The sequence below is a fragment of the Pongo abelii genome, chromosome 21, assembly GCF_028885655.2.
Source record: "Pongo abelii isolate AG06213 chromosome 21, NHGRI_mPonAbe1-v2.0_pri, whole genome shotgun sequence".
NCBI lineage: Eukaryota > Metazoa > Chordata > Mammalia > Primates > Hominidae > Pongo > Pongo abelii.
The window spans coordinates 48,720,930-48,741,025 of NC_072006.2; the positions used below are offsets into that span (position 1 = coordinate 48,720,930).

The 20,096-nt window shown below is 46.6% G+C and overlaps 1 protein-coding gene across 5 annotated transcripts; it reads left to right on the top strand.

The window, feature by feature from the left end:
* Positions 1 to 350: 350 nt before the first annotated feature.
* Positions 351 to 19,154, top strand: TTPAL (alpha tocopherol transfer protein like). Of its 5 annotated transcripts, none has more exons than XM_054541381.2 (5): positions 351 to 3,096; positions 4,491 to 4,950; positions 8,850 to 9,043; positions 11,122 to 11,232; positions 13,814 to 19,154. In XM_054541381.2, the coding sequence occupies exons 2-5, from the start codon at positions 4,506 to 4,508 to the stop codon at positions 14,090 to 14,092; spliced, it is 1,029 nt and encodes a 342-aa protein (XP_054397356.1). In that variant the 5' UTR covers positions 351 to 3,096; positions 4,491 to 4,505; the 3' UTR covers positions 14,093 to 19,154.
* Positions 19,155 to 20,096: the final 942 nt, after the last annotated feature.

The following is a 20,096-nucleotide window of genomic DNA, read 5'->3' on the forward strand; positions in this document are numbered from 1 at the left end:
AGGTCCGGGTTTGAAGCCCTTTACTGCCTTGATTGCCAGTTTCCCTTTCCTGAAATAGGGGAATTGCATAAATATGAGGAGTTAATGAGATCATGGATGTTAAACAACAGGTACATGTTAGCATGTTCTTGGAAAATGGCAGCTTCTTTCCTTCCTTCTCTCAGCCTCAGTTTCCTCATCTATAAGCCGCGTTTGACAAGCGGCTGGTGCCCCAGCTCCTCCCAGCCACTCCAGGTCCGCAGCGAGGAGCTCTGGCAGCCAGGTGGGGACTGAACGCCAGCGCCGCGGGGAGGCGTCGCACATGCGCGCTCCTAGGCGGAGCCCGGCCTCCTACGCCCTGGATCGTCACTTCCGGCGTGAGGGGCCTGGCCGGCCGGGCAGGGAGTGCGGGTCGGTTCTGCGCGCGCTGCCGGACGAGGCTCCCGCCGCCGAGTGACCCGCGCTCCGCCCGTAGTCGGGCCGGTGAGTGCCCTCGAGCCCGTCCGTGTGCCCTGGGAGCTGAGGAGAGGGACCCTTAAGAGAGAAGGATAACCGGAAGTGGGGACCAGAGAAGCGAGAGACCCCAGGAAATGGGGACACTTGGGGAGGGGGTGACAGCCGGAAGTGGGGGCCTCGGAAGATTGTCCACGGGATATGGGGTCTCGGGGGCTCTAGGAGAGATGGCTTCCTGACCTCTCCTTGTTGAGAGGAAGGGGTGGAAAGGAAAGTGATGCTCCAGAAAGCGATGGGCTCCAGGTGGGGGAGATCTCTGGCTTCACCGTTACCAATGGTGTCTGCATCTCACTCATATGTCCGCCTGTCAGCTCATTCACCAGCCTGTGACTGAGTCCTGCTGAGTGCTCGGCACTGCTGAGTCCCTAGAGAGTCAACATGAAGCTCCAGGTGGAGGGTAGAGATTAGAAGCCCAGGGTGGGGCTAGACGCATCCTTGCTCTGCCTCACCGGGTGTGCCCCCTTGGGCGAATCGCTTAACCTATATCCTCCGCTGATGTGTACAGACCACTGCCATGTGCCAGGCACTGGGGGTGGCAGTGGACATGGCAGACAAACCCTCTGCCCCCGTGGAACTTAGATTCTAGGGGACAGTCCTTTTTTGTCCTCCTTTGTAAAATGGGAACAGTAATAGCGCTCTCACCAAATAATGTGAAGATTAAATGAGGAAATGGGTAAAGGGCTTAGCAATGCTTGATAAATGGTAAAATGCTCAAGTATGCATTCTCTTCATTCCACTATAATGCAAGCTTTATTAGGCAAGGAATTGTATTGTTTGCGTCTGTGTTCCCAGTGCGTGTGAGCACAGTGCCTGACACATATGGTAGGTGATCAGTAATTATTTGATAAATGAGTGCCTGATGAAACTGACTCTAGATAAACGCCCGTGGCATTGGACTGTAATTTCTAAAAAAGAAATAGGAACCCAGTTCTGTGGAAAACTGGAGGGAATCACCCTCAGGGAGTTTGGGAAGGATTCACAGAGGTGGTGACATGGCAGCTGAGCCTGAGCTGTCAAGTTAGGAACAAATTAGAAGAGGAAATTCCAGGCAGAGTGTATCAGAAGTGCACGAGTTGTTCCAAGGATGATGGGTTATTAGTTCGTTTTGACTGGCATTTAATGTGCATCAAGGTGGGGTGAGATGGAAAATGAGGCTGGAGAGGGGCTTTGAGGTGAGGCTTGTACCTTGTGAACACTGATGTTTGATGGGATTGCAGGCATCTCTTGGTTACTTCCATGGAAACAAAGCCATAGTTGTTCCATTCCTCACTTAGCATACCTGTGCCAACCAGACTAAAGTCATTCAACAAATATTTATGGAGTGCAGATTATGTGTCTAACACCATGTTAGGTGCTGGGTTTCAGGCGATGAACAAGACAAACTTGGATGTTGCTCACAAATTGCCAACAGACAACTGCAACAGGGTGGGAGAAGTGTGGGGGAGGCACCTAACCTGGCTGGGGGTCAGCGAAGGCTACCTACTCCAGGCCACCAGCATCTCTCAGCTGGAGTATTGCAATAGCCTGTAAATGGTCTGCTTCGGTCCTCACCCCCTTAGAGTCCATTCTCAAGACAGCAGATTGGTCCTTTTAAAATATATTTTTATTTATTTATCTATTTATTTATTTGAGATGGAGTCTCGCCCTGTCACCCAAGCTGGAGTGCAGTGACATGATCTCGGCTCACTGCAACCTCCACTTCCTGGTTTCAAGCGATTATCCTGCTTCAACCTCCCAAGTAGCTGGCACTACAGGCCCGCACCACCATGCCTGGCTAATTTTTGTATTTTTAGTAGAGACAGGGTTTCGCCATGTTGGCCAGGCTGGTCTCGAACTCCTGACCTCAGGTGATCCATCCACTTCAGCCTACCAAAGTGTTGGGATTACAGGCGTGAGCCACCACACACAGCCCGAGAAAAAAATTTAAAAATTAGCCAGGCATGGTGTGTGCCTATAGTCCCAGCTACCTGGGAGGCTGAGGCAGGAGGATTGCTTGAACTTAGGAGTTCGAGGTTGCAGAGAGCTATGATTGCGCCACTGCACTTCAACCTGGGTGACAGAGCAAGACCCTGTCTCTTTCTTAAAAAACAAAAAAGTGCATGAGTTCGGGTCCTCTAAGAAGCAGACACTAGGATGAGGTTAGACATGCTAGAAATTTAGAGGCAACCCTTGCAAAGGACAGCACCTGGGAAGGGAGCTGGAGAAGTCAGGAAGAGCCACTGGCAGTGATGCAGATCAGCTCCTGTGAAGGAGGTTTGGGCAGCAAGTCTCTGACTGCAGGGCAGTCCCAACAAAGGTTTGGCCAGGCCCTCAAGCAAACGCCTGTTAGGAGTCCCATGTCTCACTAAATCATTGGCTAGGAGCAGTGAGGCCCCAGAAGGGCTGTGGAAAGTTCTGGCTTCCCCTGGATAGTGGATCTAGAGGCACAGCCACTGGGGTCCTTTATCAATTACGTTTTCCCAGCAGATCTGACCGGCACATATTCCCGACTGCCACGATAAGTTACATGGGTATGTGGTAAAAAATTCAAACAGTATAGTAAAAATCATTTTTCTCATCTTAAATCTTCACTTGTCCAGTTCTGTTCCCTAGAGATAACCATTGGTAAGTTTCTTATATCTCCTTCCAGAAGTTTTGTGTGCATTCACAAGTGTATGTGTATAGTTTAAAAACGTGATTTTCTCTACACTATTCTGCAACTTGCTTTTTTAACATGTCAATTCATAAAGATCTGCCTAATTTTCGTTTTTGTTTTTGTTTTTTTTTTTTTGTTTTTTTTTTTTTTTTTTTTTTAGAGGGAGTCTCGCTCTGTCGCCCAGGCTGGAGTGCAGTGGCACGATCTCGGCTCATTGCAAGCTCTGCCTCCTGGGTTCACGCCATTCTCCTGCCTCAGCCTCCCTGGTAGCTGGGACTACAGGCACCTGCCACCATGCCCGGCTAATTTTTTTGCATTTTTAGTAGAGACGGGGTTTCACCGTGTTAGCAACCGTGTTAGCCAGGATGGTCTCGATCGCCTGACCTCGTGATCTGCCTGCCTCGGCCTCCCAAAGTGCTGGGATTACAGGCGTGAGCCACCACGCCCGGCCCCCTAATTCCTTTTCATGACTGACTAGTACCCCATTCATATGGTAATATTACTTAACCAGTCTCCCCTGATAGGCAGTTAAGGTGTTTCCAATCTTTCATCATTATAATCAATACTTGTGAAAGCCATGTGCATATTTTGCATATATATACAAGTATATGTCCTAGAAATGGAATTGCTGACCCAAAGGGCATGTGGGTTTACATTCTGAAGATATTGACAACTGCCCTCCAAAGAGGCTGTCAATTTATACTCCCAGCAGCAGCAAGCATATTAGAGTACGTTTTTTTATTTTTGCCAATCTGAATCTGAGTTGTTTTTTTTGTTTTTTTTTTTCTTCGAAACAGAGTCTTGCTCTGGCCGGAGTGCAGCAGCGCAATCTCGGCTCACTGCAACCTCCACGTCCCGGGTTCAAGCAATTCTCCTGCCTCAGTCTCCCAAGTAGCTGAGATTACAGGCGCCCACCACACCCACCTAATTTTTGTATTTTTAGTAGAGACGGGGTTTCACCATATTGGCCAGGCTGGTCAGGTGATCCGCCCGCCCCGACCTCCCAAAGTGCTGGGATTACAGGCGTGAGCCACCACGCCTGGCCTCAGAGTTGTTTTAATTCACATTTATTTAATGATGAATAAGGTCGAGCACCTATTAATACATTTACAAGGAAGGCCCTGGTGTTTATTAGGGAGTGTATAGTCTGCTGTAGTTGCTGCCTGCCTCCCTGGGGACTGACGGCAGCCGGCCTGGGGTCAGACTTGCGTGTACGGTTTAGATCCAGTTCATTGCCCCCAGTTGAGAAACACTGCCCTGAGGTTACTCGGCTTTTACAGAAGTGTTCCTGTCCCCTACACTGTGCTGCCCTGGGATTGAAATAAGCACTTGTTAACTTTGCTTAGGGCTTCTCTGTTGGCAGGGACCCTGGTAGCTAATGTCAGAAGAAAGTGACTCTCTGAGAACCAGCCCTTCTGTGGCCTCACTCTCTGAAAATGAGCTGCCGCCACCACCTGAGCCTCCGGGCTACGTGTGCTCACTGACAGAAGACCTGGTCACCAAAGCCCGGGAAGAGCTACAGGAAAAGCCGGAATGGAGACTTCGAGATGTGCAGGCCCTTCGTGACATGGTGCGGAAGGAGTACCCGAACCTGAGCACATCCCTCGATGATGCCTTCCTGCTGCGCTTCCTCCGAGCCCGCAAGTTTGATTACGACCGGGCCCTGCAGCTCCTCGTCAACTACCACAGCTGTAGGAGAAGCTGGCCCGAAGTCTTCAATAACTTGAAGCCATCAGCCTTAAAAGATGTCCTTGCTTCTGGGTTCCTCACCGTGCTGCCCCACACTGACCCCAGGGGCTGCCATGTCGTCTGCATCCGCCCAGGTATCTCCCTAGACTGTTGTGGGGCGTGTGTGTCTAGTCTTTCTGCAATGTTTCCATTCAGCACCCTGTCCCCCTTTCCAAGTCCCCTTTTTACCCCTCCTTTGTTATAGTCAAGGCTCTTTTGATTGCAGATAACAAAAACCTACTCAAACCAACTTCAGAAAAAAGAGAGGATTTAGTCGAAGGAGACAGGAGTCCCTCCCAGAACCAGAGAGCTGAAGGCGTGGCAGCTCTTACTAGGGCCTAGAACCAAGAACCAGAATGCCACCAGGAGCCAAAACAGCCATTCTCCCTGTCTCTGCCTGACGGTCTGTGTATCCTTCAGCCACACATTTCTGCCTTTTGCGTATCTTCTTTACACTTTTCCTGTGTATGGCTGTCCCGCTCCTGTGCACGTAGTTAAATCTGGCACCCTCTCAGCTCTCAGGTTTGCCTGACCACCAAATTAAGTTCCTCAATGCAGATTCCAAATTTCTAGCGGGGAGCATCTGGTAGGGCCTAAGAATCTGCCCTTGGCCATAGGATACAAGCATGACTGCCAGGGCCCTCGCTGAGCCCTCTTTGTGAATAGGTTGAGGTACAGGTATCAGTGCAAGGGTGTGGACTGGGCAGACACCTGGAAAGGTGCCTCCTCTGTGCCTCCTCCAACCTTTCCTTCCTTTCCTCTATTTTGGGAAGCCACTGACAGGATTCACTTTGGATTTGTTTTTTGATCTTAGCATTTCATGGCAGTGATTAGGATACCTTACATTTCTTTGTCATGGTGGTTTACGAATGGGTGCTCTCTGCCACTAAAAGAGCATTTACAAATACTCTCCTGCCAGGCACAGCAGTTCATACCTCTAATCCCAGCACTTTGGGAGGGTGAGGGAGAAGGATTGCTTGAGGCCAGGAGTTTGAGACCAGCCTGGGCAATATAGTGAGAACTTGTCTCTACAAAAAATTAAAAAAAAAAAAAAAGAAAGAAATGCTCCCCAAAGAGCCTTTCAACACAATGACCAGGGGCTGCCAGAACTCAAGATTTCTGATTCTTAGGCCTGTTCTCTTCCATGACACCAAAAGCATTATAAACTTTGGAATGTTCTACTCCATTCCTAGCCTCAACATTTTCCATCAGACCAGAGCTGAGAGAAAAATGGAAAGTAAGATGCAGTGTTCTCCCCAAGTAAGCCAGGGAATGAGAACACACTAATAGCCCTCTTTTGCTCATTCATATAAATGCCCTCTTGAAGGGAAGTTTGATGGGGAGTGGACACCTCCATGCACTTTCCTCTGCCTTTACTCATTCCCCAAACTCTCTTTGGAGGCTAAACCATTCTCTTCAGACTTTACTATGTATGTACCAAGACCACTGTTAATGGCTTACCTGCCATTTTAGGTACTTGCCAAAATTAGTGGTGTTTATTTTAAAATAAGCAATGCAGTGCAGATTTTAGCGCACCAGGAGACCTAGAAACCAGTCAGCAGGTTTTTCTGCTGCTCCTCTGTACTCAACTCATAAGAATATTACAACACAGTCAGATATTACAACACTGATTGCACCTTTGCTTGTGTGGTTTCAACCCTTTGCTTGTGAGATGAATTTTTTCCCCATATGTCTGGAGCAGATCTGGATCCCTTTCCACCGACCCAGTGTTTTAGGAAGGGGCATACACAGAAACGTTTCTTCTCAATTGGGTATCAGCTTTGCCTTTGTTAAAGCTCTTTTGAGACATGTGATTGAAAGGGATGATATCTAGTTACATAGAGGCAGGGTTAATTGGCAGCAACGTTAGCAAGCTGGCACAATTTGGGGACAAAGATCTTTCATGAGAGTTTTGCACATATCAGGCCAGGTGCGGTGGCTCATGCCTGTAATCCCAGCACTTTGGGAGGCTAAGGCAGGTGGATCATGAGGTCAGGAGTTCGAGACCAGCCTAGCCAACATAGTAAACCGCCCCCGCCTCCCCCCAACCCCCACCCCCGGTCTCTACTAAAAATACAAAAATTAGCTGGGCGTGGTGGCACATGCCTGTAATCCCAACTACCCTGGATGCTGAGGCAGGAGAATCGCTTGAACCCGGGAGGCAGAGGTTGCAATGAGCCAAGATCACGCCACTGCACTCCAGCCTGGGTGACAGAGCAAGACTCTGTCTCAAAAAAAATAATAATAATAATTTTGCACATATCACGTATCCCATTGTTGGCAAATGTGAAGTTTTATCTTTTAAGAAAGAGGCGCATAGATTTTGCTGGGATTTTCTTGAGAACAGTGGTTAACAGTAAAAAGTAGGCATTCTCATTTTTTTTTCCCAAAAAGAGGAAAGAATCATTAAATACATGGGGTATATTAAAAAAGTATCCACCTTGGAAAGAGGAGGGGAACATAGCACTATGTTCCATCCTCACAATACCCCCATCAAGGTCGTGTGTGAGTCAAGACTCAGCTTTTTTTTTTTGAGACAGTCTCGCTCTGTTGCCCAGGTTGGAGTGCAGTGGCACGATCTCGGCTCACTGTAACCTCTGCCTCCTGGGTTCAAGTGATTCTCCTGCCTCAGCCTCCCAAGTAGCTGAGACTACAGTTGTGCACCACCATGCCCAGCTAATTTTTGTATTTTCAGTAGAGACAGGGTTTCACCATGTTGGCCAGGCTGGTCTTGAACTCCTGACCTCCAATGATCCACCCACCTTGGCCTCCCAAAGTGTTGGGATTCCAGGCGTGAGCCACCACATCTGGCCAAAACTCATTCTTTGTGTGGCAAGTGACAGAAAGCCAACTCAGATTGGCTAAAACAAAAAAACTCAGTTGCTCAGATAACTGAAGTCTAGCCGTATTTCCATTCAGGGGCCCAAACTCTGGTACTGGAAAGCTGTCCCCACCACTGCTGTCCTCAACAGGGGCTTCATTCCCAGGCCAGCTCTCTTGCCTCATGGGGCCCGTGAATCTGAGACTCACCACCTCAAAACTACAAGAGGGAAGACAGATCTCTTTCCAAAGGGCCAGGGGTCCTAGAATTGAGTCTCCTTGACTCTGCTTGACCTGGCTTGGATCACACACTGTGGCCAGAAGGATGTGCTGTCAGATTGGCCAATCAATCCTCAGTCACTTGCTCACCTCTGGAGTCAGGAGTCAAGTCAGTTCTATCCAAACTGCATGGCTAGAGTGGGAGGAGGTGGTTCCCTAAGGAAAATCAGGTTAGTGCTATGAAGATAAGGGGAAATACATGATGGCAGAAAGCACAGATGTCCATGACAGTAGGCATTATCACCCTATTCTACTTATGAGGACATTGGGGCTCAGAGTGAGGTATTATAGAACTTGCCCAAGGTCACATAGCTAGAAACATTCAAACCTCAGGTGTGTCTGACTTCAGAGTGCATACTTTTTTTTTTTTATTTTTGAGACAGGGTCTCACCCTGTCACCCAGGCTGGAGTATAGTGGCATCATCACTGCAGCCTCAACCTCCTGAGCTCAAGAGATCCTCCCACCTCAGTCTTCCAAGTAGTGGGACTATAGCCACACCCCACCACACCTGGCTAGTGTTTGTATATTTTGTAGAGATGGGGTTTCGCCATGTTGCCTGGGCTGGTCTTCAATTCCTGGGCTTATGCTTAATTCCTCCCACCTCAGCCTTCCAAAGCACTGGGATTACAGGCATGAGCCACTGTGCCCAACCAGAGCTCACGCTCTTAACCTCAACACTCAATTGTATTTCCATCACAAAATGTGCTGCTGTTTGGAGTTAAGAAACCAGCTGCTGCTTATTGTTCCATTTACTAACCTAAATAAGAGTCATGGCTACTAGAATATCTTTCTTTTCCATTTTGAAACAACAGTGATAGAAAGGAGATAAATCTTTGTTTGACCGCTTATTTATATTAACTTCTGTAACATACTGTCAATCTCTTATGACCTTAGACAGATGGATACCAAGCAACTATCCAATTACTGAAAACATCCGAGCCATATACTTGACCCTAGAAAAACTCATTCAGTCTGAAGAAACCCAGGTGAATGGAATTGTAATTCTTGCAGACTACAAAGGAGTGAGTTTATCAAAAGCATCTCACTTTGGCCCTTTTATAGCCAAAAAGGTGATTGGCATCCTCCAGGTAAGACCCCTATCTGTCCTGCCTGTTTCGTGGTGGCTTGGGCTTTCCCCAGGGCCTGTCCATTTACTGTGGGTCTCACATGATACACAAACTGCACATTCCACACCTGCAATCTGAAAAACACAAAAGCATTATGGGAAGAAATTTAAAAGTCCTATTTACCACTTGTTCTCATCAGTCTCTCAAGTACTCTCTGGAGTAGGTACTTCAGTAAGACAAGAGTCCAAAAAACTAGGGAACTACTTTTTGCCTTTTCTTGGTCTGGAAGGCAGAGGAATAATTCTCCTAACAAACAAAACTGGCTGGGCGTGGTGGCTCACACCTGTAATCCCAGTTCTTTGGGAGGCTGAGGCAGGTGGATCACCTGAGGTCAGAAGTTCAAAACCAGCCTGGCCAACATGGTAAAACCCCATCTCTACCAAAAATACAAAAATTAGCTGGGCATGGTGGCAGGCGCCTGTAATCCCAGCTACTTGGGAGGCTGAGGCAGGAGAATCATTTGAACCCGAGAGGTTCAATGAGCTGAGATCGCGCCATTGCACTCCAGCCTGGGTGAGAACAGCAAAACTGTCTCAGGAGAAAAAAAAAAAAACCTAAGAAATTATGCTTCTGTGTAAGGTGCTGGAGCCCCTCCTGCCCTCTGTGGACCTGGGGGATATGGCGTTCTGTTGGGCTGTATTTTGGTCAGATGCTTCACACCTCATGTACTGTTTCAGAACATGAGTCATTGGGGACTGTGGTGCTCCCTCCATATCTGCACCGCGTTTAACAGCTTGCACAGTGCTTTTACAGTCATCAGGGCCTATTCAGTCCCTCAACGAATCCTCTGAGATAGGCAAGGCAAGAACTATTTTTCCTTTTTGATAGATGGGGAGATGGAGACCTAGAGAAAATATAGCCTGTCACAGCTGTAACAGGTTTTGATTACTTGTTCATTCTGACCCACCACGTGGGGTGTTTTCCTTTGTAAACTATGGGGCACCAGTGATATAGTAGCTCTTCTCACTGGATTCCACAAATGTTTCAGCCCCTGTGGTGCACCAGGTTTATTATTTAAATAAATCAGTGCACATTTAGACATTATCAAACATTTGGATTCTGGCTTTGAGCCAACCCTGGCTTTCCTTCGCTGGCACTCCTTTTGATGCCTCCTCCTGAATACCTTGTAGATTCAAGTGTCAGGATCAAGAGTGTGGATCAGTGTTAGTACTGTAAGATCGTCTGGAGAGGAGAAAAAATTAAGTAAGTTTGGGAAATGCTGTATAGCATGTCCCTTTCTTGTGAATTTCACTGTAAGAATTTACATATTAAAGGCTCTGAACAGGACTGCAGTTAAGGAAACCCACTTGATTATGCTTAGTGGATTACGTTTCTCAAACTCATTTGCCTGCTGTGGAGCCCTGTTTTGTATAACCTCTAATAGCCTGAGAAATATACTTTGGGCAACACTGATCTAGAAGGTCTGATATTTGCCAGATCTGACCCTGTAGACTCAGACTGTTTTCTGCTATAAGAGCAGCAGCTCTTCATATGTGTGCCTCTCTTCTTCTTCTTCTTTTTTTTTTTTTTTTTTTTTTGAGATGGAGTCTTGCTCTATCATCCAGGCTGGAGTACAGTGGCACGATTTTGGCTCACTGCAACCTCCGCCTCAGGGTTCAAGTAATTCTCCAGCCTCAGCCTCCCAAGTAGCTGGGACTACAGACACGTGCCACCATGCCCAGCTAATTTTTGTATTGTTAGTGGAGATGGGACTTCACCATGTTGGCCAGGCTGGTCTCAAACTCCTGACCTCAAGTGATCCGCCCGCCTCGGCCTCCCAAAGTGCTGGGATTACAGGCGTGAGCCACCGTGCCCAGCCTCTGTTTGCCTCTCTTCTAACCCAGTTTTGGGTCCCAGGAAAGACTTTCCCTGAGGTCCGTCTTCCTAGTTAGGCCCCACGTGGACTGTCATTGAGGAGGCCATAAGGGTCAGATCAGACTGATGTTGGGGCTGAAAGTGAAGATTTAACTGGGGGGAGGAAGATTTAACTGTGGAAAGATTCTCCATATGTTCTAAACCCCTTTGCCTTTCCCACACAGGATGGTTTCCCCATTCGGATAAAAGCAGTCCATGTTGTGAATGAACCTCGAATATTTAAAGGCATTTTTGCCATCATAAAACCATTTCTAAAGGAGAAAATAGCAAACAGAGTAAGTGATGATCCTATTGACTTCAGATTTTTCTTTCCCTCCATTGCTTTATTTGTGACATCTGGTACTTGTTTATTATTTTTGCCCTGGAACAACTAATTTGGAAAAGTACAGAGTTACAGATAAAATAAATGAACAGTCCCTTTTGTGAGGGGAAGATGGAAGAGTAAATGAACAAGAATTTAATATTTGCCAGTAGAGAGAGCAGAACCAGGATTTTTATCATAAGAGCCTTCCCGGGCAGTATAGCAAGACCCATCTCTAAAAAAATTTTTTTAATTAGGTGGGTGTGCCCGGGGTGCAGTGGCTCACGCCTGTAATCCCAGCATTTTCGGAGGCCGAGGTGGATGGATCACTTGAGGTCAGGAATTCGAGACCAGCCTGGCCAACATGGTGAAACCCCGACTCTACTAAAAATACAAAAAATTAGCCAGACATGGTGGCACATGCCTGTAATTGCAGCTGCTTGGGAGGCTGAGGCAGGAGAATCACTTGAATCCGGGAGGCGGAGGTTGCAGTGAGCCAAGATCATGCCACTGCACTCCAGCCTGGGCAACAGTGAGACTATCTCCAAAAAAAAAAAAAAAATTAGGTGGGTGTGGTGGCACATGTCTGTAGTCTCCACTACTCAGGAGGCTGAGGTGGGAGGACTGCTTGAGCTCAGGAGTTCAAGGCTGCCATGGGCTTGAACAATGGGCTATGGTCGTACCACTGTGTTCCAGCCTGCGTAACAGAGCAGAAGACTGTCTCTAAAATAAATTTTTTTTAAGTTATGGTCATTAGAACTGTGGGGTTTAAAAATGCTACTTAAGCCTTTCCATTTGCCTAATATGTTGTCCCGCTGTATAGTTTGTGGAGCAATTCAAGGTTTATGAGCTATGTGAGTTTTTAGCTTATCTCTTATTTAAGAAGGGATAAATGGCACTTTGTCTTCCTTTCTGACCCAGAAGAGCCAATTCCCTCTTCAGCCTTTCCCAGTCCCACTGATTGAAATGGGATGGGTGGTATTTTTCTCCTTCCCGAGGCCTAGGAAGATCACTGCAAAGACTGGGCCCTGAATTTTACTTGCTTTTTCTTTTTTTTTTTTCTTTTTTTGAGATGGAGTGTCGCTCTGTCACCCAGGCTGGAGTGCAGTGGTGCGATCTCAGCTCACTGCAACCCCTACCTCCTGGATTCAAGCAATTCTCCTGCCTCAGTCTCCCGAGTAGCTGGGATTACAGGCACGCGCCACCACGCACAGCTAATTTTTGTATTTTTAGTAGAAATAGGCTTTTACCATGCTGGCCAGGCTGGTCTCAAACTCCTGACCTCAGGTGATCCACCCGCCTTGGCCTCCCAAAGTGCTGGGATTACAGGCGTGAGCCACCGCACTGGGCCCTTGCTTTTTCAAAGAAGTAACATATATAGATAGAAAATCTCAAGGAGGTAAGGGAGGGAACTTCAAATCCAGCTCCAGGTTCCTAGGCTCTTTCCCTGAAGATTTTGATTCATCAGCTCAGGGATCTGTGCTTTAAAATCCCCTGAGGAAATTCTGATGCACAGCTAGATTTGCAAACCACTAACTTAGTGGCTTCCCTGCCTGTGTGTGAACCCATGTGGGTCCCTAAAGATTCTGTTCGGAACTTTCACCAAAGCAGCCTTTGGACAGGTCTTTTACATCTGTGAAATGCCCTGATTTGGGGCCCACGATGTTCTTCCTTTGTTCCTTCATAGGTTCCTTCATTCAGAAATATCTATTGATAAACTCTATGTACAAGCGTGTTCTAGATGAACAAAACAGACCAAAGCCCCTGCCCCTAGGAAAATTATATTCTAAAGGGAGCCACAGTGAATTATGTTATCTAGTATTAGAATGTGTTAAGTGCTACAGAGAAAAATAAAGCAGAGAAAAGGATAGCATGTGTGAGGTGGGAAGGGTTGCGGTATTCAACTGAGTAGTTAGAGATGGCAGCCTTGAGAAGCTGACATTTGAGCAAAGACTTGAGAAGGGAGAGAGTGAGCCGTCTAGGTATCTGGGAGGCCAGCAAGGACACGACCCTGACGTGGGAGCCTGCCCGGCATGCTGGGAGAGCAGCTAGGCTGGCGCAGCTGGGTCAAGACTGGAGGGACAGGTGGTGAGAGGAGCACTCAGAGAAGTAATGAAGCTAGATTGTGATGGGCCTCAGAGTCTAAGGTGGGAGTGCTGGAAGGCTGGACATAGAGGCACGACTGTGATCTGAGTTTCACTGAAAAGAACTTAGATTGCAGAGGGACAAGAGTGGGAGCAGGGAGACCAGGTAGGAGGCCACTGGAGGAATCCAGGGAGAAGCGATGTGGCTGCTGCCATTAACTGAATAGTGTGGTGGTGAGGCGGCTGGATCCTGGAGACATTCTGAAGCTCCAGCCAACAGGGCGTATGGTATGAGGAAAAGAGAATTAAGGATATTCCAGGCTTTCTGGGCTGAAAAAGTAAGGGTAGAGTTGCCATTAATGTTTCCTTTCTTCATTCAACAGATATTTATTTGAGCACCTACCATGGAGGAGATTACTGCATTCCTGATTAACCTAAGGACATGTGTGTTTTCATTTCATTTCCTTTTAGTTCTTCCTCCATGGGTCTGACTTGAACTCTCTCCACACAAACCTTCCAAGAAGCATTCTCCCCAAGGAGTATGGGGGCACGGCTGGGGAGCTGGACACTGCCACCTGGAACGCGGTACTGCTGGCTTCAGAAGACGATTTTGTGAAAGAGTTCTGCCAACCTGTTCCTACCTGTGACAGCATCCTGGGCCAGACGCTGCTGCCTGAGGGCCTGACCTCAGATGCACAGTGTGACGACTCCTTGCGAGCTGTGAAGTCACAGCTGTACTCCTGCTACTAGCCCGTCCCCCAGGGTCGGGCTTTAATTCTTTTCCTTCTTTTCTTTGGAGAGGCACAAGGAGAATTTAAGGGTTCAAGGATTCAGTCTTTCTCCTTGTAATTAAACTGCAGGATGGAGGAACAGCCTGTGAGATATGAGCATGAGCCCATTTTGGGGTAAGCCTTTGGTTACTTGAATTACTCCATGGAAGACATGGAAAATGTCCCCACTGATTCTTAAACATTTGGAATCCCAGTCTGCAACTATTAATCTGGAGGCTATTATCTGTTTTGTTTTGATTTTTGGTTGGGGGGTGGTGATCTGGTTCATACACATCTTGGAAGCAAGAACAATCAGGACCAAAGTCACTTTGATCCCACTTTTCCAGGAGAAAAACAACCTTTTTGGCCGGTGAGAACTACTTGTATGAAATAATTTGGCCAAACCTGCAGTGTGACCAAATGTGAGACTGGGAGTTTGCGTTTTTCACAGGAACCCTAAGTACAGACCTCTGCTGCTCATCAGGAAACTAGTATACTGGAGATGAAGGCCCCAGCTGCTGTCACCGGGTTTGGAAAGCACCTTAACTGAATCATGTAAGCATCAGGACATAAGCAGCACTTTGTGGTCAAATGTGGAAGCTGGAGACTTCAAAGCACCTCTGGGACCCATTGGTTGAAGCTTGCAATAGAAACTTAAGTTTTCCCAAATCCATAAAGCCTTAGCCCTGGTTCTCAATAGAATCAGGGACCTAGCAGGAAATGATTTTACTCAACCTAAAATGCTGGATTCCAGGCCCGTGTAGCTACAAGAATTCTGGCCTGGATCCCAGGTGTGCAACTATGACAAGACATGGGCCTCTACCTTCTCCTCTATAAAATGAGGCTGGATGAAATGTCAGCTAGGGCCGTTTTGGCTGCTGAGGCTCTGGGATTTGGTTTAGTTACTGAATGTTAGATTTTCTGCCTAGAAAGATAACTATCTAGATACAAGTGGTTGGATCTTGTTTTTGTTTGTGGCACACGTGTCTTTCCAAGAGAGATGTGTCACCAATTAGCCCTGTCTTTAAAGAAACTACTATGTGTATTCCTGGGACTCACTGACATCAATTTTCTTTTTATAGTGATGGTTCAATTTTGAAAAGATGGCTTTTGTGAGGCCAGGTAAGGTGACCAGGATCTTGTATGATGAATTCCTTCCATCCCTGAGACTCTGGTACTATATTGTAAACCTGGCTACAGTAGTTAATTACTTGAGATTCTTTAATTTTGGTCTCTGGGACGGGCGTGGTGGCTTATGCCTGTAATCCCAGCACTTTGGGAGGCCAAGGTGGGCGGATCACAAGGTCAGGAGTTCGAGACCCGCCTGGCCAAGATGGTGAAACCCCATCTCTACTAAAAATACAAAAATTAGCTGGGCGTGGTGGCGGGCTCCTGTAGTCCCAGCTACTCGGGAGGCTGAGGCAGAAGAATCGCCTGAACCCAGGAGGCAGAAGTGGCAGTGAGCCAAGACTGCACCACTGCACTCCAGCCTGGGCGACAGAGCAAGACTCTGCCTCAAAAAAAAAAAAAAAATTTTTTTTTTGGTCTTTGGAAATGAACACAAGCACAGGTTATTGCTGGGTCACTTCTGGGCCCCCCTGCCCTCCCAGCCCCACTTGAGTTTCTCTCTCTGGTGTGGGTGAACCAGTCAGCCTGAATGTTCTGCATTTCAGCACTTTAGAACCTCCCTGTGAAGATTTTAGCCTTAGCCCAAACATCAAATTAGATGGTTCACATGATGGTTTTTGACCTGTTTCCTTTCTAATGTATTCCACACGATCATGGTGTTAAATAGTGAAAAGTACTGTGTTGTGTGTGCACCTTCTCCGTGCATTTATTAGACTAACCAGTCAAGGCAGACAGCTCAGTTAGGGAGAAAACAATACTCTGAAATTTGAAGGCCAGTCTGTTGTTACTAAGCTGTTTATCTCTGTTGCCTTTTTAAATGTCTGGATAAGTTGTTGGTGGAAATTTTAAGTTACTTAACCTCATTAATACCAATTCTAGAGAAAGTTCTTTTCACCATGGATAGTAACCCTGGATCCTCTAGGGTCCTGGCTGAGCTGGAAGTGCCAAAAAGCACTCCTGGCTGCTTCTGGTTCCATCTGACAATGATGTGACCCGCACTGCTGAAAAGGCCCAAGTAGGGCAAGTGGGATAGCTAAAGGAGGGAAGGAGGGGGTTCAGAACCCAGTGGCCTAGATGGGAGAACTGGGTGGAGACTTCCCCAAGAGGGAAGACAGATAAACAAAACAAAACAAAAACTGGGTAAAGAGGAATGAATCACTCAGCCCTGTTGTTTCAGTTCTACACTGCATTCCTGGCCAGTCGCATTTGTTTTAATGTAGGCATGGCCAGAGCTCTCCTAGAGAATTCTCTCAAAGACCAGAAGGGACTTGGAGAGGCCTATTTCTTAGGTTTTTCCAGTTGGACAAGGAAGGAGTGGTTTCACTCAGCTTCTAGAAGGAGTTGGAGCCTAAGTTTATCTGCCTCCGGGAGCTGCTTGCTTTGTTTTGGCTCCAAAGAGGTATCAAATAGTTTTGACACCTCAGGAAACTTGAACCAAGCTGTGAAACCAAGACCTCCCTGCGTGAAAATCAAGGTGGTCTCCTTGTGGCTTCACCAGGGTGTTTGTGTCAGGCTGTCTCAGCAAGGTGGGGAATGACCAGCGAGGGAGCACAGTGAGCCTTACTCAGCACTGGGGAGCGTATTGGTGAGGCAAACACATGAACCTCAAGAGCTGGGAGTGTGTTCCTTCAGGGAGAAGTTCTGGCCCATTGCACAAACACTTGGAAATTAACTTTTCCCTAAATTCAAGGTAGTGTGGTGTCGGAAGGAAATGGGACAGTAAATTAGGAGACGTGGGCTCCACCTTTACCTCACTACGTGGCCTTGGATGAGCTGGCTTAACATCCCTGTGTGATTCTATGATAGAGATCTATACTCCAAACTTCACTCCTGGTATCTAGTTGGCTTCACTGCCACAGAGACACTGTACTCTTTCTTTTTAGAAGCTTTTTTCCTTTTTTTCCCCCTCAATTGGCTTGTTATTTAGTATATTTAGGTCTGAATGAATTGGGTACCTAAAAGCTTCCAAATCTATACATTTCAGAATATGGGAATTTTCTTTCTCTTCTTCCCCCATATCCCAACATGGAATTCTGGAAAATTGTGCTTCTTCCCCTGTTCTGCCTTCATGGGGGAGAGACTGGATGAAATCTACACAAACAGCCAAAAGTGCCACTCTGGCTTCATGTCTTGAGTTTCTAACTTGCTCTTGGCAAAGGTCGCTTTATTTTTTAATTTTTTTCCTTGCATTTTCTTTTTTATTCTATTGCTGCTGCAAAAATTAAGGCAAAAGTAGCTTTAGATCTTTCATATTTCATCCTGGTTTCATAAGGAGTCACTTATTTTAGGAGGTCTGTAAGTCAGGTTACAAGGCCGGCACGGTGGCTCACACCTGTAATCCCAACACTTTGGGCGGCAGTGGCAGGTGGATCACCTGAAGTCAGGAGTTTGACACCAGCCTGGCCAACATGGTGAAACCCCGTCTCTACTAAAAATACAAAAAATTGGCTGGGCATGGTGGCGGGCACCTGTAATCCCAGCTACTTGGGAGGCTGAGGCAGGAGAATCACTTAAACCCAGGTGGCGGAGGTTGCAGTGAGCCGACATCGCGCCATTGCACTCTAGCCTGGGTGATGAGTGAAACTCCATCTCAAAAATAAAAATAAAAATTTAAAAATCAGGTTACAAAACACCATTTTTCCCGAAATAAGACAATAAGAGGCTTTTCTCTGAATTCCTTTATATTGAGCCTTTCAGAATTCTCCCTGGGTGGGCAATTTCTTTAAATAGTATTTGACTCTTAGATCAATCATGGGATTTTTTTTTCATTTGGGTAGCAAAAGCTAGAGTACTGCTGTGGCGATTATAATACTTTTAAAAAGTTTTACCATTTTAAAGTTGCCAACATTTAAAGTTTTCCTCTGAAGCCTCCTTTAATTTAGGGAGTAAAATGTTAGCTAAACCAATTACATACTATATACTATACAATGTATCTCCTGTGGCCATGAGAGGTGTGGCTATACTGAACAGAAACATGTCTACTGTTCAGGAAAGATGTCAGTTCTGGTAACACCTCTCTGTATTGGGATCTGTTAATTTTGTAAATCTAAATTCTTCTGCTCTTGGCCAGGTGCAGTAGCTCATGCCCTGTAATCCCAGAACTTTGGGAGGCTGAAGGGGGGTGGATCATTTGAGGTCAGGAGTTTGAGACCAGCCTGGCCAACATGGTGAAACCCCGTCTCTACTAAAAAGTACAAAAATTAGCTGGGTGTGGTGGTGCGTGCCTGTAATCCCAGCTACTTGGGAGGCTGAGGCAGGAGAATCGCTTGAACCCGGGAGGCAGCGGTTGCAGTAAGCCAAGATTGTGCCACTGTGCTCCAGCCTGGGTGACAAAGCAATATTCCGTGTCAAATAAATAAATTTATTCTTCTGCTCTCCTGACTTAGAGAAATGGTTTGCTTAAAATGCTAGTAACAAACATCATCAGAGTCAATAGGAGCTTGCTTCATGGGAAGGATCAATGTGATTTGTGGATGGAGATGATAGTGATGAAATTCCTGTTTCATGGGGCTGTTTTTCTTTTCATCTCACTGGGCAGCAGGTTTAGTGAGGCAGTGAGGAGATGCTGCTGTGGATTCTTGTAGCTATGCCTCGGCTTCTTGGCATATCAGGTAGGAACCTGTTACAAGTGAAATACTTGAAACCTCTCTGACGAAGAGCCTCTGATGGAGTGGGAGGTAAGCTAATTTTCTGACCAGCTTGGGGCAGTTTCAGCCACTGGTCACATTCCTTGCTTCAAACTGAAATTCAGTTTGGGTTTGAGTATAGGGATACATGGTGGATTCGTGTACTTCACTGTTTGTTTTGACCAAAGTTTATTTTTCTAGTGCATTTTCTAAGTCAAAGTGGTGAAAATATGTAATTTTAGTATGCATGACTTGAGTCTGAAACAATAAAAATCTCTGAAAAATGTGCATGGGGTTCTTTTGTGATGATGACAGTTTGGATAAAGGTTCCAAGGTTCATTATTCACAGCCTGGGTAGACCGCCTCCTCTGCAGGTGAGGGAGGGAGGGGCACTGTGATAGGACAGTGCATTCTGTAGATGCGCTGGCTGCCTCCGAAGATCATACACAATTAGACTGCTGCAGTATGGAGAGGTGATATGCAAATTTTACATTCTTGAGGCCCAGCTATACTTCTTGGACTGGCCTTGAGTCTTTCCAGTGATAGCCAGCCATTTCCTCAATGTGCATGTGGGCTGGGCACACATGTGTTAAGGACACTCATAAATAATGTATTTTAACCTTCAGTTACCCTTAATGAAGCTGCATTACTGTTCCTGTTGGCAAAATGTAGCTTGCCCAGTGACACACAACTAGCCAAATACTAACGATGGGATTCAAACCCAGGAAGTGTGACAAGCCCACTGTTTTCTCCTGATGGCTGGAGACAAATAACCAGTCCCCAGATAGAAGAGAGAGAGAAGGCAGGACTCTTTCATAGAGTAAGAAAGTACCAGAAATTGACTTTTTTCCTGGCTTCTTGAAAATACAAGCAGTGGTTGTTAACCTCTCTTAAACCCAAGTTGTGACATTTTATTCCAGAAGTAAGCCCAGACTCCTTGAGGGGTAACTGGAGCATGGCTTGCCCAACTCTGGTCCCAGGCTTGCTAAGCTGTTTCTATGTCCCCTGTTTGTTTGGTACTCTGTGCCCCAGAGTAGACAAAAACTAGGTCCCCATGGTAGATCTGGTGACTTGATGAGTCAGTTGAGAAATACTCTTAACACAGGAGGTACACTTTTGATGACGCAACAGGTTAAGTACTTGTATTGCAGCATAACCACCCCTTCAGGTCAGCCTTTCCTGAGGAAATTGTGGAACTTAAGTTCAGTCTGTTTCTCACATATAGAAAAA